This window comes from Coregonus clupeaformis, chromosome 39, assembly GCF_020615455.1.
Source record: "Coregonus clupeaformis isolate EN_2021a chromosome 39, ASM2061545v1, whole genome shotgun sequence".
NCBI classification, from domain to species: Eukaryota; Metazoa; Chordata; class Actinopteri; order Salmoniformes; family Salmonidae; genus Coregonus; species Coregonus clupeaformis.
Window position 1 is genome coordinate 17204202 of NC_059230.1, and position 25639 is coordinate 17229840.

The 25639-nt window shown below is 41.8% G+C and overlaps 3 protein-coding genes across 5 annotated transcripts; 1 reads left to right on the plus strand and 2 right to left on the minus strand.

Moving 5' to 3' along the window:
* Positions 1 to 186: 186 nt before the first annotated feature.
* On the minus strand, positions 187 to 7121 carry LOC121554124 (perilipin-2). The gene is made up of 8 exons (XM_041867569.1): positions 7021 to 7121; positions 6639 to 6678; positions 6008 to 6203; positions 4224 to 4306; positions 3580 to 3898; positions 1847 to 2031; positions 1531 to 1641; positions 187 to 916 (listed from the first exon to the last, which is right to left on the minus strand). Exons 2-8 carry the CDS (start codon positions 6666 to 6668, stop codon positions 521 to 523), a joined length of 1320 nt encoding a protein of 439 aa, XP_041723503.1. The 5' UTR covers positions 6669 to 6678; positions 7021 to 7121; the 3' UTR covers positions 187 to 520.
* Positions 7122 to 13969: 6848 nt separating this feature from the next.
* On the plus strand, positions 13970 to 17780 carry LOC121554407 (stabilizer of axonemal microtubules 2-like). 3 transcript variants are annotated; one of them, XM_041867982.2, is made up of 4 exons: positions 13970 to 14049; positions 15848 to 16030; positions 16166 to 16365; positions 16574 to 17780. In XM_041867982.2, the coding sequence occupies exons 1-4, from the start codon at positions 14012 to 14014 to the stop codon at positions 17623 to 17625; spliced, it is 1473 nt and encodes a 490-aa protein (XP_041723916.1). In that variant the 5' UTR covers positions 13970 to 14011; the 3' UTR covers positions 17626 to 17780. The 3 variants fall into 3 exon arrangements, with proteins under 3 accessions (XP_041723916.1, XP_041723914.1, XP_041723917.1); XM_041867980.2 differs by lacking the exon at positions 13970 to 14049 and adding an exon at positions 14836 to 15188; XM_041867983.2 differs by lacking the exon at positions 13970 to 14049 and adding an exon at positions 14838 to 15188 and having other exon boundaries at positions 16595 to 17780.
* Positions 17781 to 18013: 233 nt separating this feature from the next.
* Positions 18014 to 24404, minus strand: LOC121554406 (la-related protein 7). The gene is made up of 13 exons (XM_041867979.1): positions 24097 to 24404; positions 23591 to 23814; positions 23373 to 23473; positions 23182 to 23265; positions 22940 to 23104; positions 22730 to 22835; positions 22160 to 22495; positions 21403 to 21550; positions 21021 to 21166; positions 19719 to 19831; positions 19464 to 19623; positions 18747 to 18838; positions 18014 to 18610 (listed from the first exon to the last, which is right to left on the minus strand). The coding sequence occupies exons 2-13, from the start codon at positions 23799 to 23801 to the stop codon at positions 18533 to 18535; spliced, it is 1740 nt and encodes a 579-aa protein (XP_041723913.1). The 5' UTR covers positions 23802 to 23814; positions 24097 to 24404; the 3' UTR covers positions 18014 to 18532.
* Between the last annotated feature and the right edge of the window lie 1235 nt (positions 24405 to 25639).

Here is a 25639-nt window from a genome sequence, read left to right on the forward strand (position 1 = left end):
CCTGGAAAACCATACAACTACAGTTTAGTTAGTTGAACCACACAGACAAACGTAATATCCAAGCTATCTCAATGTATTACGGACACTGAATTCACTGAAGCCAATGGGTTTCAGTAGTGTATAAAACATCCAATTCCATTCTCAAATGCTTTCACACTGGTTGGTCATTTAAGGCAGCAAGACAGATTACATTTTTAACTTCTTTATTAGAATTGTTGTACAAAGATGGCAGCATACAAGGTAATGTATTAACACAATGCTGGATCTACTATATGGCAGGTTATGATTACAACAGGATATAAAGTGATGTCAAAAACAACAGTAGCATCAAAAGCAATGTGCTGCATAAGAAAATGCATGTGGAAATGAAGCTAGATTATTGAGCACACACTGAGCAACATTCAAACAGTATGTCAACATGTATTCATCAACATGCTGAATAAATGCAGGCTGTGTGACTATCAAGGATATTTGATGGATGAATAATATGAGATGTGATAGTCGTTAAACAGGCAGCTAGTTAGTCTATTGATTTCATCTCCACCTCTGCGGGGGCTGGTGTCTTCTGGGACTGGGAGGACGTGACGGTGGGGGGTGGGGCCAGCCGGGGGTAAAAGGGACCTACCAGCCAGTTGAGGGGTGTGTTGTTAATCAGGTAGTCCATGACGTCATCCAGCGACTCCTTCATCTTGCCCAGCTGGGCCTTGCTGCTGGCCAGCACGCCATCCGACAGGTCCCCAAACGCCGCCGCTTTGCTGAAGCTGGAGTAGACCTGGGAGGCTGAGCGGCTGAGGAACAGCGCCTCCTTCTGGATGTTCTGGGGAAGGCCCTGCAGGCCAGACACCAGAACCTGGCACGTTGTCTGTAGCTGCTGGGTGAGGGAGCGCGCTATGGTCAGGGTCCTCGACTCTATGTTCTGGGGGATAAATGATGAAGACCATTTAATTCACCTGCATCTTCACATACAATAAAGTAGATTTTTCCCCAAGGAGTAGTAATAACTTAAATATGGAATTTGGACTCAAAACTGCAAGAGTGGATCAAATCAAATGTTATTTGCCACATGCACCGAATACAACAGGTGTAGACCTTACAGTGAAATGGTTACTTACAAGCCCTTAACCAACAATGCAGTTAAGAAAAGAAAAAAAAGTGTTAAGTAAAAAATTGATTAATAAAAAAATTGCAACTTATTCAAGAGCAGCAGTAAAATAAAAGAACAGTAGGGAGGCTATATACAGGGGGGCACCAGTACAGAGTCAATGTGCGGGGGCACCGGTTAGTTGAGGTAATATGTACATGTGGGTAGAGTTAAAGTGACAATGCATAAATAATAAACAGAGTAGCAGCAGCATAAAAGGGGGGTTAATGTAAATAGTCTGGGTAGCCATGATTAGCTGTTCAGTAGTCTTATGGCTTGGGGGTAGAAGCTGTTAAGAAGCCTTTTGGACCTAGACTTGGTGCTCCATGTACAATATGATGTGGCTAAAATTGTATTTTATGATGAGTGCTCTTTAGTATGGTCATTACCTCGGCCTCGTTGCCATCTTTTTCCTCATTAGACTTCCACTCAATCAGGGAGCTCAGTTTCCCTTTCACCTTCTGGTTAGCTCCGTCAATATTCTTTCTGGCGTATTCAATCTAAAAGTGTTGAAAATGAAATGATAGACTTAACGAACATCTCATTCCCACATAAATGAAATGAATTCAGTGCAAGGGAACCTCATGAGATCTTGAAAAATCTTATGAAAGAGTTAAAATAATTTATCTGCAAAATGTACACTTTCTATAGAGAATAATGTTCCCATTTCCACTTCGATTTCAATCATTTGATGTCAACACTCACTAGGTCCACAGTGTGGTTGAGTTGTGAGATGGACTCCTGGCTGCGCTGCTTGGCGTCTTTGACCTGAGCCAGGGCCTTGTGGTATGCCCTCTTACGCAACTTGGTAGACAGAGAGCCCAGTCGGACATAGTAGCTAGGTGCATCCTTGGCCACGTCGAATCCTTTGACCATTTCAGCCTCCATTTCTGTCACGATGAAAAGAGGAACATGAAATTAAAGCGGCAATCAGGAGTTGAAACAATAACTAATCGTTCTCCCCACCACTGTTTCGGTAAAAAGCGGGGGGAATGGGCCTGGAGAAATGTAACCACTCAAATTCAAAGACCGAGCTATGGATTCAAGGAATGACCATCCATGATATCAAAATTATAGTTTTAACCATGTTTTCGGGCTATACAGTGATTGTTTACATTTACTTTGTTTACAAACATTGGATTAGAACAAGCTTATATTTTAGGTTCTGATGGGGTACGACAATTGAACTAAGCTCATGAGGCATTTGTAAGTTATATTCTTCAAGAATCAATGGGTGCATATCATTCATTTATAAGTCCAAAAATGGATGTAGCAACTATTTGTATTTGTGAGAGGTATTGACATGTTGAATGCACCGAGCTGTCTGTCTGAACTACTGGCACACAGCTCGGACACCCAGCATACCCCACAAGACATGCCACCAGAGGTCTCTTCACAGTTTATAAGTCAAGAACAGACTATGGGAGGCGCACAGTACTACATAGAGCTATGACTACATGGAACTCTATTCCACATCAAGTAACTCATGCCAGCAGTAAAATTAGATTTAAAAAAACAGATAGAAATACACCTTATGGAACAGCGGGGACTGTGAAGCAACAAAAACAGACACCTACATACAAACACATGATAAAATACGCACATGTACACACAGATTGTGTTATAGATATGTGGTAGTCGAGTAGAGGCCTGAGGGCACACACTTAATATGTTGTGAAATCTGTTATGAATGTATTGTAATGTATAACTGCCTTAATTTTGCTGGACCCCAGGAAGAGTAGCTGCTGCCTTGACAGCAGCTAATGGGGATCCATAATAAATACAAAGAATCATTGTAAATGTAATGTAAATGCTTGCTGACATTGTATGGGTTTAAGTGAGCAAGCTTCGTTAATCTAATCACACGTGGCCCCGTGTAGCTCAGTTGGTAGAGCATGGCGCTTGCAACGCCAGGGTTGTGGGTTCGATTCCCATGGGGGGCCAGTATGAAAAAAAAGTATGCACTCACTAACTGTAAGTCGCTCTGAATAAGAGCGTCTGCTAAAATGACTAAAATGTAAAAAACATAGCATTATGAGTAAATGAGTAGTTCACTTCCTAACACAGTCTATTGACAACATATGTTTTGGAAGTGTTGTACGAAACATTGTGTACAGGATTATTCCTCTTTATTCATCTCTGTACTCTAAACCAAGATATTTAGCCCAAAACAATCAGAAATGTTATCTTTTGGTCATTAGAAAACATGGGTCATGTCTGAATAAGCTTAGTTTCTGAGAATGTCAACCGAAGCCGATTTGCTGCAGTTTCTCTGGAATGTGGATGAATAGCCACATCAACAGCATAGCTAAATAGTAACAATAACTGATCCTAATGCTCTTTGGTGTTGTTGCTAGCCCCAGTCCCATTCTCCAGAGTAATCACTGAGAATCCATTGTAAGAGGCTATGTTAGGTTATAAGCCTAGCTCTCACTCACCCAACTCGTCCTCAGTGCGAGGCAGGTACTGGTCCACCAGGCTCTCGGAGGTGGTGAGTGCCGTGTCCATTCCGCTGCTGACCATCTGGGCCACACGGCTCTCCATCACCGTATTCACACTGCCGTTGACCGCTGCCCGGGTCATCTGCATACCATCCTGGACCGCAGCACGGGTAATCTCCACTCCGTCCTGCACGGCACCCCTGGTCCGGTCCACCGCATTGGTCAAGGTGTGGGACACACTGTCCTTGGCCCCTGTGACGGTGACTGACATCACGTCTTTGGCACCGGTCACTGCATACTTGGCGTTGGCGACAATCTAGACAGGAAGAATGGGATGGGGAGAAAAAAAAAGTTGTTTTTCATTTAACCAGGAAAGTCACATTGAGATTGAGCTCATTTTTGAAGCGAGTGAACCCTGGCCTTTGGATGACTGCTGACTGACTAGACACTTGCTTACGACAGAGGGAGAGCCATGTCCAAATAGGTGATGCGTCACTGATTTTGAAACCCAGGGTATGAGTCATTGCTCATCCCTCTACGGTTGGCCAACCTGACTGGCATCCACTTGACTCATTGTGAAATGCGGTGTTGCGTTGTGTCATTCGGTACCAAGTAATAACTGGCCAGTGAGAGTCATGTACCTGCTCAGAAGGCTGGTGCAGGATTGGCAAGGTCTTCTCAATCTTATCCAGACCTTTACAGGCCAAGTCATTGGCCATGGCAACTGGTGGCAGAAAAAGAGGGCATAACATTATAAGCAAAATGTATCACATTCAAGGTTGGGAAGGGAGAGTCAAATTGTAGCACTACACAGGAATACTAAAAAAGTGTTACTGGTTCAAGACAAGGCCAAAGACGTGATTACTAGGTAAAAGGTTATGTTGTTGAGCAACAGCTCAGATGACTTGCCAGACTTCCTGCTCCTTACACAATTAGGAAGTCTAACTCAATCTTCTCATGATCTAGTGCTGAGCGATTAACCAACATTTTGGGAGGGGGTGGGGGGGTTCGGTTATTAAACAACTAATTGACCAATGTCGGTTCAATTACTTGAATTCCATTTACATTCGGGGGGTTTTGTGAGCCCAACGCGCTATTTCTCTAGAGAAAATTCTAATCATTCACGAGAGCAATAAACTGAAGAACTATGTGGGACGCTGGGCTAAAGGGAGTTGTAGTTTTCATTAAGCAAATATTCAACCTAGTTTAGTGCAGAAATGTGGTAATTAACGACAATGACCATAATCCATTGCGCCAGTTTTTTTTTGTGTTGGAAAAAGTACCTAATTGTCATACTTGAGTAAAAGTAAAGATACCTTAATAGAAAATGACTCAAGTAAAAGTGAAAGTTACCCAGTAAAATACTAATTGAGTAAAAGTCTAAAAGTATTTGGTTTTAAATATACTTAAGTATCAAAAGTAAAAGTATAAATCATTTCAAAATCCTTATATTAAGCAACCCAGAGGGCACTATTTTCTTGTTCTTATTTACGGATAGCCGGGGGCACACTCCAACACTCCGACATCTTTACAAACTAAGCATTTGTGTTTAGTGAGTCCGCCAGATCAGAGGCAGTAGGGATGACAAGGAATGTTCTCTTGATAAATGCGTGAATTTGTCAATTTTCCTGTCCTGCTAAGCATTCAAAATGTAACAATACTTTTGGGGGTCAAGGAAAATGTTTAGAGTAAAAAGTAAATTATTTTCTTTAGGAATGTAGTGAAGTAAAAGTAGTCAGAAATATAAATAGTAAAGTAAAGTACAGATACCCCAAAAAAACTACTTAAGTAGTACTTTAAAGTATTTTTACTTAAGTACTTTACGCCACTGCTGCTACGTTAGGTTAGATACAAACACTGCATAGACCGCATGAGAGAAGAATGTACACAAGGACGAGAGAAAGGGATAGAGACAGTTCGTAAAAGTATGCCTTATCTTTGAAGAACTAGTACTATTAGTTTGTCAGACAGCTCTGCAGCTGGCCTAGCTAAATTGGGGTGCTAAGTAATAGAATAATAAATAAAATAAAATATTAAAAACATTTTGGAAAAAGTTGTTTTATTTGTTACGAAAGTAGTTCACTGGGTCTTTACTAGTCCTGTATTAGCGGACCGATATAGCCTTCTGTACCAAGGGGGTATTCTCAGCACCCCGCCTTGTGTTTGTACTGAAAAACCCGGATTATTTTTTTATAATCGAAACCGAACTGACCTAGAAAAGCACAGTATTTTTGTAATAAGCATGTGTTTAAAATCTTATACTAGAAATTCCATTCTGGCAAAGCGCTTGCTTTTCCATTTTCAGCTTTCCAGATTTTACCAACACATAGGCAATTAATCAAATTGATTAAACTCAATATGTAGGTCTACATTAGTGCAAATATACCAGGTGGCTATTGATTTGGAGATGGCTACATATTCTTACTTTGTGGCTCCAGCTTGCCGATGATGGGTGCTGCACCGGTGAGCGCTGCAGTGGTGAGGGTCCTAACCCCCTGCTCGGCCACCTCACACATGGACTTGAGGTAGGGGTGGTTATCCTTGGTGGTGCAGTAGGCACTGGACACCATGTCATAGGTGGAGCTCACCAAGGGGAGGCTGGCCACCCTCTCAACCACATTCTGGTGAGAAATGAGTTGAAAATGGATGTTAGAACACTGCGTGTTACAATATCTCAAGAGTAATGTCAGCAATGCTACAAGTAGAAGCCCTAAGTATGCTTTTGGCTTCTGAATTTATAGTGTTTTTCCTTCTTCAGATTTAGGATGAGCAACCTAACCCACCTGAGGTCAAAAGGATCCATGCCTAGCAGCTCCTGACTAAAGTTGGCTACTGTAGTATGAAACTTTGTAACTTGCTATCCTTTATCATAACATTGGACTTGTAAACACACAATCAAAAATAAAGACAAACCTATAACCATGCCAACTGAATGTCAACTATCTGAGGAGTTGTAGCCTACTTTCGATCATGTTCTGTATATTCACTTCTGTCCTGTTTTATTATCTGCTGGCACTCACTACTTTGATCCGTTTCACTCCCCAAAAGACACACACCTGGTTATTGACGACTTCAACGACTTCCATGTCTGCAAACCTAAACAAGAGGAGGAAGACAAATTAATGTTATGAACATTTAATTTCTTCCAACAATATAAAAACAGGTTATTTTCTGCTAAATTGCTTTGACCAACTCGGAAGGAAAAAAAATTATCAGCATTGTTTTTCTACATCATTATGTCAACTCAATGATCTACCCAAACAACAACAGGGAAGGCGATATTGATTGATAAAGTGTAGCAGCAAACGTTACTGTATCGCTGTCAAATTCGAAAGAGGAACTCTCGCGTTCAGACAAATATCCACCAAATTGGTTGATAAGTAAATTAAATAAACACATAAAAGTATGATCATGAAAAAGTTTAACAAGATTACCTACCACGTATGTTGGTTAATTTTGGTAAATAATGATGATGATGATCCCAGCAGTGTAATAACTTATTCCGTATCAGATTTGATTGTGAACGAACAGCGCCCGTATTTATAGTCTCTGCTTCTCGCGAGATATTGCTCATAACTTGACGTAATCGCCGCTAACAATTCTAGGGCAAAGGTAACGAGTGTGAAAAGGGCAGGGGATTTCCTAGATAAATGAATGGCCTGACACAGTCCTGCATCACTTGAGGATAAACGATGTCAGACATTTAACATATTGCATGTGATAACTTCTTACACTAACAACCTCTATAGTGGATATCCCATAGATGTTATATGTATCCGATAATACAATTTACTGCTGTTTGGAGTCTATTCCACATTCATTCAGAGATTCCCTTTTAATAATGGTCCCTTAAAGTAGGTGGTGGCCATTTCAGAATACATCCCTAGCCAAAAAGTCATTGAATTCCATGGACTGACCCGCTTTTGAACCTGGGTTTTACAGTACCAGAATCTTTACAGTGAGGGGTGTCAGAAGAACAGATACTTTTATCAAACCATTTAGGCTGTGTGACATGACTCTGTGTGTTACACTAGCATTACAATGGCTTGAATCATCATGCCATCCTTAGACTATGAATCATACAGTATTACTCAATGATCTATTCCCCAGTTGGCCATTATTTTTGACGTTGCTTAAAGTCTGGATTAAAGAGATATTGGACTAAGATATACTTTTCTACATAACTGAACCCCCTTTCCTTTGACTTGTATATTTATATGCATGGAAGTAGTGGTAAAGTAGGTTAAACCTGAGCACCGTGGGTAAATAGGTGGGCAAATGCTAATGAAAATGGAAAGAAATTATCTAGGTTAATAGAAAGGTGGGTAAAAACAAAGTTTACCCTCCACTACGTCACTGGTTATAAGTTGTAGTAGGCTAGAACTGACCCTTCCAATGACTAAGTGACGTTTGTGATTACTACTCTGTACTGGTCTGGACTATCATCCGATTACATAGTGTATTACAATCCAGAAGTGTCCATCATACAATTTTATTTGACTGGCCTGATGTGATGTCAAGCAAAGTACAACCTGTGGACCATGAACAATGAATGTCGTCACTTTATTGATGCACTTTGTGATGTCACCATCAACTGTACAGAATCAGTAGGCCTACATAGCATGGACAAGTTGCAGTTGTCTAGAAGCACATGATAAATGTCTAGCTTTGTATTTTTGTCACATTGGTTTTTGCCGCTTGGCCTAGGCTATGTCTTGCATGTGACATGAGAAACTGACAAGATGACGTACAGTACCAGTCAAAAGTTTGGACACCTACTCATTCAAGGGTTTTTCTTTATTTTTACTATTTTCTACATTATATAATACTAGTGAAGACATCAAAACTATGAAATAACATATGGAATCATCTAGTAACCAAAAAAGTGTTAAACAAATAAAAATATATTTGAGATTTGAGATTCTTCAAAGTAGACACCCTTTGCCTTGATGACAGCTTTGCACACTCTTGGCATTCTCTCAACCAGCTTCACCTGGAATGCTTTTCCAACAGTCTTGAAGGAGTTCCCACATGGTTACTACATGATTCCATAAGTGTTATGTCATAGTTTTGATGTCTTCACTATTATTCTACAATGTAAAAATAAAGAAAACCCCTTGAATAAGTAAGTGTGTCCAAACTTTTGACCGGTAGTGTATTTGTACAGGATGTGGAAGGTTTTGTAATCCAACTTTATATAAATGTTTACTTAATGTTGCAACTAGTGAAAGCAGCTCCAATGGCCTGTTGAGTGTGATCAAAGTTCATTGTCCTTATTTGACTTCCCTGACGCATCTGAGTCATGCGACAGCTTTATAATTTCAGAGACATCTATATCGGTCCACTAATACAGGACTATTAAAGGCCCAGTGCACTACCTTTGTGATTTTTTAAAAACTAAATCTATTTGAGTGTTTACCAGCATTTGTAACTTGAGTCTGACAATTATCTGTACAAAACAGTTAATCTGATAATACTTGTGAAATATAAAAAATACTTGCTTGATGTACTTTGCAAATGCAACTTATTTCTATGAAAACTGAAATGGTCTATTCATTTATTTTCCATGTTAGTAGACACTCTTATCTAGAGCAACTTACAGTAGTGAGTGCATACATTTTCCTACTGGTCCCCTGTGGGAATCAAACCCACAACCCTAGCATTGCAAGCACCATGCTCAACCAACTGAGCCTCACCATCACATCACATCATCACAAACCACTTGATGTATCAATATACTGAATTACTGTATTGTGCATTGTTTTCCTTCATGGTGATGGAAAGTCTACAGGTACAAACCTAGATGACCAGCCTATGTACAATACAGTAATGTACATTTAAAATCAAATCAAATTGTATTTGTCACATACACGTGTTTAGCAGATGTTATTGCAGGTGTAGCGAAATGCTTGTGCTTCTAGCTCCGACAGTGCAGTAATATCTAACAAGTAATATCTAACAATTTCACAACATATACCCAATACACACAAATCTAAGTAAGGAATGGAATTTAAGAATACAGTGGGGGAAAAAAGTATTTAGTCAGCCACTATTTGTGCAAGTTCTCCCACTTAAAAAGATGAGAGAGGCCTGTAATTTTCATCATAGGTACACATCAACTATGAAAGACAAATTGAGGGAAAAAAATCCAGAAAATCACATTGTAGGATTTTTTATGAATTTATTTGCAAATTATGGTGGAAAATAAGTATTTGGTCACCTACAAACAAGCAAGATTTCTGGCTCTCACAGACCTGTAACTTCTTCTTGAAGAGGCTCCTCTGTCCTCCACTCGTTACCTGTATTAATGGCATCTGTTTGAACTTGTTATCAGTATAAAAGACACCTGTCCACAACCTCAAACAGTCACACTCCAAACTCCACTATGGCCAAGACCAAAGAGCTGACAAAGGACACCAGAAACAAAATTGTAGACCTGCACCAGGCTGGGAAGACTGAATCTGCAATAGGTAAGCAGCTTGGTTTGAAGAAATCAACTGTGGGAGCAATTATTAGGAAATGGAAGACATACAAGACCACTGATAATCTCCCTCGATCTGGGGCTCCACGCAAGATCTCACCCCGTAGGGTCAAAATGATCACAAGAACGGTGAGCAAAAATCCCAGAACCACACGGGGGGACCTAGTGAATGACCTGCAGAGAGCTGGGACCAAAGTAACAAAGCCTACCATCAGTAACACACTACGCCGTCAGGGACTCAAATCCTGCAGTGCCAGACGTGTCCCCCTGCTTAAGCCAGTACATGTCCAGGGCCGTCTGAAGTTTGCTAGAGTGCATTTGGATGATCCAGAAGAGGATTGGGAGAATGTCATATGGTCAGATGAAACCAAAATATAACTTTTTGGTAAAAACTCAACCTCAGTCGTGTTTGGAGGACAAAGAATGCTGAGTTGCATCCAAAGAACACCATACCTACTGTGAAGTATGGGGGTGGAAACATCATGCTTTGGGGCTGTTTTTCTGCAAAGGGACCAGGACGACTGATCCGTGTAAAGGAACGAATGAATGGGGCCATGTATCGTGAGATTTTGAGTGAAAACCTCCTTCCATCAGCAAGGGCATTGAAGATGAAACGTGGCTGGGTCTTTCAGCATGACAATGATCCCAAACACACCGCCCGGGCAATGAAGGAGTGGCTTCGTAAGAAGCATTTCAAGGTCCTAGAGTGGCCTAGCCAGTCTCCTGATCTCAACCCCATAGAAAATCTTTGGAGGGAGTTGAAAGACTGTGTTGCCCAGCGACAGCCCCAAAACATCACTGCTCTAGAGGAGATCTGCATGGAGGAATGGGCCAAAATACCAGCAACAGTGTGTGAAAACCTTGTGAAGACTTACAGAAAACGTTTGACCTGTGTCATTGCCAACAAAGGGTATATAACAAAGTATTGAGAAACTTTTGTTATTGACCAAATACTTATTTTCCACCATAATTTGCAAATAAATTCATTAAAAATCCTACAATGTGATTTTCTGGAGAAAAAAAATCTCATTTTGTCTGTCATAGTTGACGTGTACCTATGTTGAAAATTACAGGCCTCTCTCATCTTTTTAAGTGGGAGAACTTGCACAATTGGTGGCTGACTAAATACTTTTTTTCCCCACTGTATATACATATATGGACTAAGATACAGTAGAATATTATAGAATAGAGTAAATACATATGAGATGAGTAATACAAGATATGTAAACATTATTAAAGTGACTAGTGTTCTATTTCTTAAGTGGCCAGTGATTTCAATAGGCAGCAGCTGCTACATTAAGTGGTTCGTAAGGATGGTAAATTAACACTGCACAAGAAGTGGTTGTTTTCCATGTTATTTGATCAAGAAAAATATATAATTTGATGAGGATGTTTTTGTTCATAACTTTGCACCTTTTGATGTAAATGTTTGAGGACAGGGTTTTGTTCTTTCTGGATTCAATTAGAATGACAATCGCAGAGAAAGGGACAGGGCAACAACTCTTACAATTCCAACTATTGAATCCTGCAATATACTGTTCTTAATTATACAACTACCTTTTTTTGTCAGTGGAGATGCTGAAAATATGTTTTTGTCCATGCTACAGACCTCTATATTGGTTCCCTAATACTAGTAAAGGCCCAGTGCACTACTTTTGTGAAAACCAAAAACATTTTAAAAAAACACGTATGTTTTGTAATAAAAAAATTATTGGATTCTGATTTTTCAGGGGGTGCTGCAGCACCGTCAGCACCCCTACTTCCCGTGGCTATGCTTCCCTTGGCATCCATGAATACATGCCACTGGGTCTCTCTCTCTCTCTGTGTGTGTCTCTCTCTCTCTCTGTGTGTCTCTCTCTCTCTCTCTTTGTCTCCCTCCATCAATATTAAATTATATGCCACCAAGCGGGTAGTATAATTTTCATTATGTGGTGATACTTTAAAAGACAGGGTATAGCTGCCCCTGTGTGGACTCTTTGATACATTGCAGGTTAAGATTGGATATCCTTTTTGGATTGGGACCGCTATGCCCAGCAGTGTATTCATGGCATAATGGAGTAAATTGATTATAGGCCAATAACAGGTTGAGGTCAGTATGACAAATACATACAAAAATATTGAGAACACCCCAAATATATATATGTACAGTGGGGAAAAAAGTATTTAGTCAGCCACCAATTGTGCAAGTTCTCCCACTTAAAAAGATGAGAGGCCTGTAATTTTCATCATAGGTACATGTCAACTATGACAGACAAAATGAGAAAAACAAATCCAGAAAATCACATTGTAGGATTTTTAATGAATTTATTAGCAAATTATGGTGGAAAATAAGTATTTGGTCAATAACAAAAGTTTCTCAATACTTTGTTATATACCCTTTGTTGGCAATGACACAGGTCAAACGTTTTCTGTAAGTCTTCACAAGGTTTTCACACACTGTTGCTGGTATTTTGGCCCATTCCTCCATGCAGATCTCCTCTAGAGCAGTGATGTTTTGGGGCTGTCGCTGGGCAACACAGTCTTTCAACTCCCTCCAAAGATTTTCTATGGGGTTGAGATCAGGAGACTGGCTAGGCCACTCTAGGACCTTGAAATGCTTCTTACGAAGCCACTCCTTCATTGCCCGGGCGGTGTGTTTGGGATCATTGTCATGCTGAAAGACCCAGCCACGTTTCATCTTCAATGCCCTTGCTGATGGAAGGAGGTTTTCACTCAAAATCTCACGATACATGGCCCCATTCATTCTTTCCTTTACACGGATCAGTCGTCCTGGTCCCTTTGCAGAAAAACAGCCCGAAAGCATGATGTTTCCACCCCCATGCTTCACAGTAGGTATGGTGTTCTTTGGATGCAACTCAGCATTCTTTGTCCTCCAAACACGACGAGTTGAGTTTTTACCAAAAAGTTCTATTTTGGTTTCATCTGACCATATGACATTCTCCCAATCCTCTTCTGGATCATCCAAATGCACTCTAGCAAACTTCAGACGGCCCTGGACATGTACTGGCTTAAGCAGGGGGACACGTCTGGCACTGCAGGATTTGAGTCCCTGACGGCGTAGTGTGTTACTGATGGTAGGCTTTGTTACTTTGGTCCCAGCTCTCTGCAGGTCATTCACTAGGTCCCCCCGTGTGGTTCTGGGATTTTTGCTCACCGTTCTTGTGATCATTTTGACCCCACGGGGTGAGATCTTGCGTGGAGCCCCAGATCGAGGGAGATTATCAGTGGTCTTGTATGTCTTCCATTTCCTAATAATTGCTCCCACAGTTGATTTCTTCAAACCAAGCTGCTTACCTATTGCAGATTCAGTCTTCCCAGCCTGGTGCAGGTCTACAATTGTGTTTCTGGTGTCCTTTGACAGCTCTTTGGTCTTGGCCATAGTGGAGTTTGGAGTGTGACTTTTTGAGGTTGTGGACAGGTGTCTTTTATACCGATAACAAGTTCAAACAGGTGCCATTAATACAGGTAACGAGTGGAGGACAGAGGAGCCTCTTAAAGAAGAAGTTACAGGTCTGTGAGAGCCAGAAATCTTGCTTGTTTGTAGATGACCAAATACTTATTTCCCACCATAATTTGCAAATAAATTCATAAAAAATCCCACAATGTGATTTTCTGGAGAAAAATTTTCTCAATTTGTCTGTCATAGTTGACGTATACCTATGATGAAAATTACAGGCCTCTCTCATCTTTTTAAGTGAGAGAACTTGCACAATTGGTGGCTGACTAAATACTTTTTTCCCCCACTGTATATGTCATAAAGTTTGTCACATTCAAAGAATATGTTCCAATTATATGATCACACCTGTGGAACGAGCCTTCATTATGACACAAACAACACATTCTCGAATATTAAATTCCAATTTTGGAATCATTATTGTAAACCACAAAAGTATGTTAAAAGTTTAATCTGACAGCAGGAGTGGAGTGTATAGTCAACAGACAGACACCATGACAATCCAATGTTTGTGCCAGATATGCACCTGCGGGTAGGTACCAATATCCCAACCGACGGTGCACTCACACAGCGATTTCAGCTGTAGTGTATGTAGTCTAGTGTTTTTTTTGGCTAAGAAAAGGTAACAGATGGAGAGCTGTAACTACGACACAGCCTACGAGGTCACACTGACTCAAAATCATAATGTCTCAGAGCCTATTCTCATGGATGTCTATCACTCATTTCCACTCCAATTTCGTAACTGGAGTGGACATGGGATGACCAATATGTTAGTATTAGTATTTTGTATTTTGTTTACTTAAAGTAGCGGGAATTTATGTAATCCATTTCCCCAACGAAAACCCTGGAAATAACCCTCTACATAGAGCATAAGCATAGCCGCGTCCTCATCCTCGAGCGAAGCAGAGCTGGAAGAGAAACTGAAGCCCAGTTTATACCTGGTTCTAACTTACGTCCTTTGACCTGATCGTGTCCACATTCTGATTGTGCCCACATTGTTAGACAGGTGTGACAATCAAAAGACACATTGTGATCTGATTATGATTAGATCATCCCGCCCACCCTCAGAGGTAGTCAGACACGTATTGTGTCTGGATATCTTACAAGTGTAGACAGTTCTGGACAGAGAAACAATTTAAATCATAATTATTCCGCCCTCTAAAATCATTGACAGGTGGCACCATTGACTGATTACATCAATATGTGTCTTACAATAAATACATAAATATAATTATGAAAGAATAGCTGTGAAATAATTTGCATAAAGGAAGGGACCAGGAAATCTGGTCACAATGCAGACATAGTGGACGGATAACAGACGCATGGTGTGTAGACATATTTCTGGAAATGTAGGCACAATCAGAATGTAGAGAAGATCAGGATAAAGGACCCATGTTAGCACCAGGTATAAACAGGGCTTGAGAGAGTGAGAGTAGAGAGAGTGAATAATCCACGGGCATTTATTTTTAGAAGCTCTCTCAGTCGCTACGCACTTCATGTAGCCTACTACAACACAGCCCATGTTCTTCTGGTCAATAATTTAAACGCGTTTGGTTCGATGGATTGGAACACAACACCCGAGCGCACAGCGTAAAGACGCGCAGGCCTATCCCATAGTGTGATGTTTCAAGCTATATCCGGAATTTGGAGATGCCCACCTTTGCCAATGAGGTAAGATCATTCATGTTTTAACTTTGGGGTCGTTAAATACCTCGGATCGTGCATGGAGTGTGAGTTATATTCTGGTGATGGAGAGAGGATATGGCTGTGGGTTGCAGTACATGTTTACCTGAAGGCAGGGTAGGTTACGCCCGTACCAACAGAATGCAAATATATTGACTGTGACCCGATGAAACCACATTATCATTATACATCATGCTAGTGTTATCGTTCATTTTCTAATTACATTTACAAGTTAAAATGCTGTATAATTATTTTTGCATTCTGTGTGAGACCAAATTATATGTTTTTTAATGTAGCTTATCTGAGAGAAGAGCGACAAACTAATCTGAGCGCAATATAATTTCAAAATTGTTCTGATAAGAACTACATTCCATTTCTGTTCAGAACAGTGGAGGCTGCTGAGGGAAGGACGGCTCATTATAATGGCTGGAACTGAGCGAATGGAATGGCATCAAACACATTTAAACCATGTGTTTGACGTATTTGATACCATTCCACCTATTCAGCTCCAGCCATTACCACGAGCCTGTCCTCCCCAATTAAGGTGCCACCAACCAGAACACCACTTTGACCAACAGCCGATTCTCAACAACACACTCTTGGGCCATTCCAACCAATCCCAACACTTAATCCCTTTCTCTTGGCAGGCATCACCACTGCTCACAAGGATCCCATCCAGAGGAACCATGTGTCCTGATCCCAGGCTGCATGGTCTCGGAATACCAGGAAAAGTACCCTGCCTACTGCACCACTGTCGTTCGGGCAGCCAAGAAGCTGAATAATGAGTATCAGCCACTGGAGGGAAGGATATCCAACATGACCACTTTCAAGTGAGAGACACATAATTAATCAAATAAGATATGATATTCTGGTAGAAAAAGAGTGAATGACAAGATTAACAATTTAATAGTTTGCGTAGTTTATTCAGTCTGCACGTTGCAAGCCATGAGGGTAATGTCTTTCAGGTCAGACTACGTGGCTCATGAAGTGACCCAGAGGCCACCAAAGGTCACCAAGGTGTATGAGCCACCTGACGGGAGAATGAGACACAGCAGTACCTACACCAGGGACTACCCAACCCACCCGGTTCAGAAGCACATCGTGACCAAGCCAGAGGTGTATCATCCACCCACAGCAAAGATGGTTGCTCAGTCCTTATACAAAGGTACATATTCTGTGTCTTTAGTAGGGGAATAGCTTAAGATGTAGGCTACTCAGTATTCGAAAGATTAATAAATCAATTATAATCAAATCAACAATAATTGTTCAAATGAAATGAATACATCTTGGCGTTAACATTGAATTTGTAGAATTTGTAGATGTTTTTAATGGTCAGAGATGAAATGAAACCATGGATTTGACATGAAACGTAGTCCTCTCTCTATTATTTCCAGGGGAATTCCGAGCATGGCACAACCAGAAAGTCCAACCCTACAGGACGTGTGACAACCTGAAGCTGAACGACAGCAAGTTCGAGGTGACCACCACCTTCCAAGACGACTACTGCTACAAGGGCCCGACCGAGGCCAGGGAGAGCTTCAAACCGGCCGCCGACACCCGGGAGACCCTGCCCTTCGACGGCGCCACCAACTACCACACGCAGTATGTCCCCCACCCGGTCCAGCCCACGCAGCCCAAAGGGAAGGCTGTCTACAGGCCCACCAGCGCCCCCCTCAATGGGGTCTCCACCTACAGGCAGGACTACCGGGGCCTGCCAGCCGAGCCCGCCAAGCCCTTTAGGGCAAAGGTGGCCTGGGAGAGCAGCCCGGCTGTATTCCAGGGGACCAGTGAGTTCCGCGACCAGTACAAGGTCTGGCCCCTGCAGCCCAAGCACCAGCACCAGGCTGAGAAGTACTGCCCACCCGAGGGCACTATGGTCGGTCTGTCCACAGCTCATGCTGACTATGTCGACCACGAGTGCCAGCAGCGGCCCCAGTCCGCCCGTCCCCCGGTCGAGGCCTGGGTGAAGGAGGCCAGGGAGCCCCTCCAGACCAGGTCAACCATGAAGGAGGACTACCGGACCTGGGACGTGGTCCCCCCCCCCCCCATGGTCTACGCAGATGAGCTAGAGAAACCCAAGGGGGCTTTCGCCAACACCACCACCTTCCGCTCAGCATACACGCCCAAGACGGCCCAGCGCGCCACCAGCTTTAAGCCCACCCAGAAGCTGCTGAGTCCCAAGGCCATGGATGAGGAATCCATCTATCGCTCCACCTACACACCCAAGGAGATCCCACCTTGCCCAGCCCGGGATGGCTGTCCTCCTGGCTTTGAGTACAGCTCCATGGGGGCTGGTGGACACAGGCTGTACCGGACCACCTCGGTACAGGAAACGGGGCTGGCCGCTGCAACGTCCGATAAGCCCTCTTACTCCCACAGCAGGAAGAGCTGTAGGGTCCCCAGCCGAGCCAAGAGGGCGCCGTAGAGTCCCGACCACTGACCTGCACACACAGCTAGCTAGGGGGGTGTCTTAGATTTATATTCAAATATATTAATTGACAATTTAGATGAAATAATCACATTAATGAGCACCTCAGGTATTTTGTATGATCACTTACATAAAAAAAAGCATAATCCTGATTGTGCATGTGTTTTTTTTTATACCAAGAATTCATAACAATTCTTACTTTGAATATTGTGTAATTGTTAAGCTGTTTTCTATCTAATGTTACATAAGTTAACAATGTGGACACGAATGTAAAATATAATTTAGCATGGTAATGCACCTAATGCTGCATGCATGATGTGTGTGAGCAATATAATGCATGAGGCTTTTGTTCATGGGCTGAATAAAAAAGCCACAAGTCCATTACTAAGCACCAAAATGTATATTTATTATTTAGAAAATAGTAAAATTCCTTCAAAAACAAAAGGTTATTGTTGCCATGCCATGTTAGCGAAAACCGTTCTTGAACAAAGCTTGTCTGGGCACGTTTTGAAATCATATTTACAGTATATACACATTCACATTTCATTACTGACATTTAGGCACCTCTCACTTCAACATAATTTAGAAAAAAATTGAGTAGTGCGCAAATCTATTTCCCAATTTAAATAATCTAGCAGCTTTCTACTTGTAGAACAGTCTCCATACATAATAACCTTCCCGTCAGTGGAAGGTTATTATGTATCCCTTTTAAAACCATGACATCCCTTTTAAAACCATGGCTTCTCTCTGCTTGTAACATTCTCAAGAATAGGAAAAATAAAAAATGCTTCACAAAAACATCATCCAATGTAGAAATGACAAAAAGGCCAACATTTCAATAAACTCTTAAGGAAGAAAATTATTCAGAAAAGAAAGGACACACAGTAGAACTTGACAGTTTTGATCAGTCCTCCATGAAACGGATGTGCTTAGTGGCCTCCTTGGCCCTGGCTATGATGATTTTCTCGGCTTTGGAAATGAGCTGGGGCAGAAAAATAGATAAAATGAGTGAACAACATGCTCATAATGTGTTTTTTTCTCCCTAATTAAAATGGTTGGGTGCTGCTAGAGATCCTAGTAAATAATCCATAGAAAATTAAAATGGAGGGGAAGCCTACTTTCTCTGTGCCCCGTTTCTTGTCTCTGGGTCGGTTCAGCTTAGCTTGGCGGTCCACCAGGATCTTCTGCCAGTACCTTTGTTCATGGTCGCCTAAAAGTACAAATTAATGAACAAATGAGCAATTGTGACATAATTCAGCCACATTTTTCTCTTAATGAGCAAATGAAGCCAAATTAATCAAACATCTTTTGGTAAAAGACATTCATTCATGAATATGCTTTCTTGATCCTCTAATGATGACGCTGTAAGAGGAATTGAAAAACAACTGTTAATATATTATAATAATAATAATAAGAATAATAGCCATTTAGCAGACACTTTTATCCAAACCGACTTAGTCATGCGTGCATACATTTTACATACGGGTGGTCCCGGGAATCGAACCCATTATCCTGCCGTTGCAAGTGCCATACTCTACCAACTGAGCTACAGAGAACCCCCAACTGTTAATTGACCATTATCTTACATCTCCATTGCCTCTGTTCAGATGTAGTAAATTGTTTAAGGCCCTGTTTGAATTCTCCCAAATACATCCCTCCTTCCTCCCATCCTTGAAGAAATCACTGATCTAATATGAGCAAGGCTACCTCTGTGTTGCTGTCACTAGTCATGTCAGCGATTACCTCAAGATAGGGAGGAAGGAAGGATGCAATGAAAGATGATTTGAACAGGGCCCTTGAGGAACCACTGAGAAGTAATGGGAGAGTCAGCATACCAGAGAGGATCTCTAGCTGCCAGCTGTGTTTGTTCTGCAGGTCGGTGCGAGCGTCAATGATGGCCTTGGCCTCTACTGGACTCTTGAAGCGGACGTAACCCTCAGCGTCACCCTCAAGGGTGTCCACATACACCACTGGGGAAACCTCTGAGAGAGCATCCTAGACACACACGTGCACACACATTTTTGGTTAGAAGAATACATGGCTCTAATCATTTTTACATGGTAAAAGAAGAGTTAAAAGCACATCTCTACCTTGATTACTTTTCTCCCAGGTAAGGGTTTGGTGTGTGTGATCTTGACGATGCAGCCACTCTCAAACTGAGGCCCGGGGGGAGTCTCCTTTTCACCTGCTTTACTCTCCTCAGCTTTGGAAAGAAAGAGAGACAAAAATACATGAAGACATAATATTGTGTTCAGAAATTGTCCATTTAAAGGGAACCAGTTTCAAAAGATTTTACGCATTTATTCTAATGTAATATGTGGACAGTAAACTAACATTTGACTCGATATGTTCAATATTTGGGGTGTTTATAAGAGTACTAAGGGATTTAATTATGCAGAAGTTGTACTACTGACAGATAGGTAAGTAGTGGGTAAATATTAGGCAATAACTACACTGAACAAAAATATAAACGCAACATGCAACAGTCTCAACATTTTTATAAGGAAATCAGTCAATTGAAATAAATTCATTAGGCCCTAATCTATGGATTTCACATGACTGGGAATACAGATATACATCTGTTGGTCATAGATACCTTTAAACAAAAAAGTAGGGGCGTGGATCAGAAAACAGTCAGTATCTGGTGTGACCACCATTTGCCTCATGCATCTCCTTCGCATAGAGTTGATCAGGCTGTTGATTCTGACCTGTGGAATGGTGTCCCACTCCTCTTCAATGGCTGTGTGAAGTTGCTGGATATTGGCGGAAACTGGAGCACACCGTCGTACAAGTCGATCCAGAGCTTCCCAAACATGCTCAATGGGTGACATGTCTGGTGAGTATGTAGGCCATGGAAGAACTGGGACATTTTCAGCTTCCTGGAATTATGTACAGATCCTTGCGAAATGGGGCCATGCATTATCATGCTGAAACATGAGGTGATGGCGGCGGATGAATGGCACGGTATCTCTGTGCATTCAAATTGCCATCGATAAAATGCAATCGTGTTCATTGTCCGTAGCTTATGCCTGCTCATACCAAAACCCCACTGCTACCATGGAGCACTCTGTTCACAACGTTGACATCAGCAAACCACTCACCCACACGACGCCATACACGTGGTCTGCCATCTGTCCGGTACAGTTGAAACTGGGATTAATCTGTGAAAAGCACACTTCTCCAGCGTGCCAGTGGCCATCGAAGGTGAGCATTTGTACACTGAAGTCGGTTACAATGCCAAACTGCAGTCAGTTCAAGACCCTGGAGAAATAAGCTTTTTGTGCGCATGGAACATTTCTGGGATCTTTTATTTCAGTTCATGAAATGTCATATATGTTGGGACCAACACTTTACATGTTGCGTTTATATTTTTGTTCAGTATAGGTACTTACATGTCTGTTGCAGACAGGTGTCCATTTCCATCTTCCCTCCTGCTCCTGCCCCCTTGTGGTGGAACTTGGTCAAGCACGTCTTCAGAGCTCCCATGCTCCTCTTCTGCAGGGTCAGATACTCCTGCTTCAGCTTCAGCCAGTCTTTCCTTCCATCCAGAGCCAGAAGGAGAGGATGGAGAGGGAGAGGTAGAGAAAGGAGAGAGAGAACAAAAGAAAGAGCAAGCTCTTCATTCTAAATAATATCTTGTCTAACACTAGGGTATTGGATTGTTCAATAAAGATGCTATGCTTTAGACTAAGTTATTTAGGGATTATGTCAATGCTGTTGGTCTGATTGACTAAGAGTAAGCTAGTAGTGATAAAGATGCATGATAGTGCTTACTTGGAGAGAACCCGGAGAGGAATAACCTCTTCCCCGATCTTCCCCCTCTCCTTGTGCTTCTTCTTCCTTTTCCTCTTGGCTTTTAGCAGAGAGTCGTCCATCTTCTCCTCCTCTTCCTCTTTCTCCTCCTTAGCCTTGACAGGCAGGTCTGAAGAACACAAGATTATTATTAGGCTTAATTTGTCACTGCTGACCATCTCACTATAGTGTCAGACCGGGAGACCATCCTTAGAGCAGGATTTAGTCAAACCTGCCCACGTGTTATTCTGAACTAGGAGCATCTACCTGTGAATGAGAGGAGTCTACCCAGTATTTTCTTGTATGCAAAACCATTTTGTGTGATTTTATCTGTTCACAAGCAATTAGTGATGGTGGTGGTGGGGGTCAATAGTTACATATCGGGATATTGTTTCACGATATATTGTATCGTTTTGACAATATCGCAAAATTATTTGTGTGCTAGTTGCACCAAAACTCCTTCACAGCTTGTTCTCCATCGTTTTAAATAGGGAGCCAATTTGTTTTCATCACTTTTATTTCCATGACTGATCAAAACTCATTCTCATGGCTCTCTTGTCTCTCTGCAGCAGACATATGGTGAGCAATATGTTTGGAACATCGCAATAAAATCACAGTATTGAATCACAATACATATAGAATCGGCACCTAAGTATCGTGATATTGTATCGTGAGGTACCTGGTAATTCCCAGCCCTACAAGCAATGTGATGCGAGTTCAATATAATGAAGGGCCTTACCTTTCCCATCGCTCTCCTTCACCTTGTCATCCTTCCCCTCACTCGTCTTCCTCAGCTTGGATGGCATGTCTCCCTGGGCGTCACTCTCTGAGCTCTCCCCTGTCTGGGACCGCCGTCTCTTCTTCTCTAGCTTTTTGGATGGGGGTTTCCTTGTGCCCTCCGCAGGTACTACGCCCTCTGCACCCTCGGCCGTGTGTTTTCTCTTCCTGTCAGAGGGTTTAGACTCAGATTCTATTTCCTGTTTGCCCCCGCCCACTGTCGTCTCCGTCTGTGACAGGGCGTCCTCTTTGGCGCTCCCCCTGGACTTCTTCTTCCTCTTCTCCTCCTCTTCCTCGTCTGCAAAGACACACACACACACACACACACACACACACACACACACACACACACACACACACACACACACACACACACACACACACACAGTAGATTCACAGATGGTAAAGGGTGTTAACTTGACACTTGAAGCGTTGCCACTTTACTCAAAAGTGGCCAACATACGCATTTGTTCTTATTGTGTGTAGTCACTCTGGAGTTAACCAGTGATGCTACATTTTTCCCAATACCCACCTTGTGTGGTGTTCAGGGAGGGTGGATCAGGGATAGGCTTCCTGTTCTTGGTCTTGGGAAAGATGCCAGGCTTCCTGCGGGCGTCCTCTGGAGGGTTGTTTAGCATCTGGACAAGGAGAACATGGTTAGTTCTCTACCAGTTTGTTACTAGATAGAACACATCAATTCAATCATGAAATGAATTACAGAGAAATCTTTATGATATCTCACCTCTATGGCTTTCTGTGCTTCCTCTTCCGTCTCAAACTCAACGAAGGCGAACCCTTTGGAGTGGCCCGTGGTTTTGTATCTTGGCACGCTGACGTAAACCACATTTCCACATTTGGTGAACACTCGCTCTAGCCAGTCGTGGGTTACTTTCTTGGGCAGAAGTTCCTGGGGGGAAGCTGTATTTTATAATAACCAAAGGACCACGTCATGAATTGACAAACATGAATGTAACTGGTATTTACCACATAGACTGTGCGCTTGTCTACATCTTTTGGATCCTCTCCTATTGGACGCTGCCGTCGCACTTTAGTTCCCTCTAGGTTGACCTAAAGGACCAAAACAGGTCACAGTGAACACCATAAATCTATGGATTCAATACAAAACTCCAACCAGCATGCAACTGAAAAACTGAATATGCACAGTAGTACTTTACCTCAACGACAGATGCATTTTTCAGCGCTCTAGCAATCAACTTGCAATCAGTTGTCAGATTTTTCATTCGGTTGAAGGACGTCAACACTGATATCTCAACATCTGTAGAAAATAAAACCACTTGACAGTAGCAGCTCAACTCGCTTCAAATGAAAGGAATTTACAGGGAAAGTAAACTAGCCAGCTACGACACCAGTGCTGCTTATTGCAATGACTTACATCCATCTCGTGACTCCTCAATGAGTTGTCTCAGAAACCTGTCCTTGTGAAGGTTGACATCCCCGAACCAGAAGTCCACCTGTTTCTTCACATCTGCCATCACCTGTTTCACACGAGACCTCTTTTTCTTCTCATTCTCTTTGTTCTTTCCGCTGAGGTCTATGGTGGATGTGGCACCACATCCCACTGCTCTTTTCTCAGTGTCAACCATGATGTGTTTACACCTGAGTGAGTGGTACATGTCATGTGTAAAATTACACTGAAGGTAGCTATTGGCATTAATTCATCATAAGCTAACTAGTGTTTTGAATTCTACTAAGTGAGATCACTGAGTCAAATGTTAATGTTATGTAGCTAATGTGCATGATTATATGTATTTAGTTAGCTAGCTTGAGAGGGAGTTGGCACTGAGATGGGGGGGGGTGTAGCCATGGGTATAGCAAGGGGACTCCTCCCCCCAAACATATTTTAGAAGGAAAGGTAGCAAATCTAACAGAAGACATTACCTTATTCTCTGCGGCAAAAAGTAATACGTTAGCTAGCTAAATTATCTTTCAGACTTCATTCTAGACGCTACTGGCGTTTGTTTTGTTTTCGCCAACTGTTCGGTCCTCACACTGAGAAAGTCACGCACAACCTTTCTTGACGAATAATTAGTTGGTAAACACACTATAATTTAGCAAAATGTACACCCAAATTCCACATGTCATGATACATATTAGAGGAAATAAGCTCAACACAGGCTCTAGTACCAAACGCTAAATAAGATGGTATTTCTCTAACCAGGCTTTCTGCCAACCTATTTTGTCTCTTGTTGATGACGTTTCGTCTGTGCGAATCAAAAAAAAAAGGAGGGAAATACCATAAAGAACGATAGAGGCCTCTAGTGACCATAAAGCCATTTTGGCAGATTTGTGTTAGACTCTTTTCACCAAACAGATAGGTTAACAAGCGTAATTTGATGAAAACGGTATATGATATGATGATAATAACGTTAACAACACGTGTATATAACAGTACTTGGAAGATAGTCACCAAGAGAAATGGATGGAGGAGGACTCAAAAGAAGAAGAGCCAGTTGCTCAAGTAAAGGAAGAGAGAACGGTAAGATTGGTCCTCTGGTCATTTGGTTTCTTTGATAGGTATAGCCTAATCTATCTGGTTTAGTTTTACGAACTTGATTCAATGTCAGACAAAAGGAGGTATGTCTATTTTGGCCACTTTCTGTTATAGTCGTTTCAACAAAACGTTTATAGAATCTCTTCAGATTAAAAAACTAATTACTTTCATTTTGCTGAACAGGACTTGGAAGACAGTCATCAGGAGAAAGGGATGGAGAAGGTAAAGGAAGAAGAGCCAGTTGCTCAGCTAAAGGAAGCGAGAACAGTAAGATAGGTCCTCTGGTCATTTGGGCTCTTTGCTAGCTTTTAATGTATCTGTCTATGTATTGGCTAAATAATGGGCTGCTTTGACTTGATGTTTCACATTATGCATACTAATGTGGGATTTGAAATCTGTTTTCTTGAAGGCCAAATGGAAATCAAGTGCCAAGAAGACCTCAGCCGACCGTGATACTGAAGCAGGTTCGAGGTTTTGGATATTAAAACATGACTTTTCCCAGTACATGTACTGTTTGGTTAGTGTGCCCTTACTAACGTATACATTTTTGTCCTTTAGGTCCCTCTGTGGCATTCTCTTCGGATAAATACCAAAACAGGGCAGCAGTAATTCAACTCTTACAGGAGGAACTTCTCAATAGTCTACTTCACCCCTCAGGAATGGAAGAGGACATCTGCTTCCCTATCCTCACCAATTTCATGAGTAATCTCACTGATAGGTCCAGTGCATTCGGAAAGTATTCAGACCCCTTCACTTTTTCCACATTTGGTTACGTTAAAGCCTTATTTTAAAATGGACTAAATTATCTTCCCCGTCATTAATCTACACAAAATACCCCATAATGACAAAAAGAGAAAACAGGTTTTAAAAAATGTGTGCAAATGTATTAAAAATAAAATACCTTATTTAAATAAGTATTCAGGCCCTTTG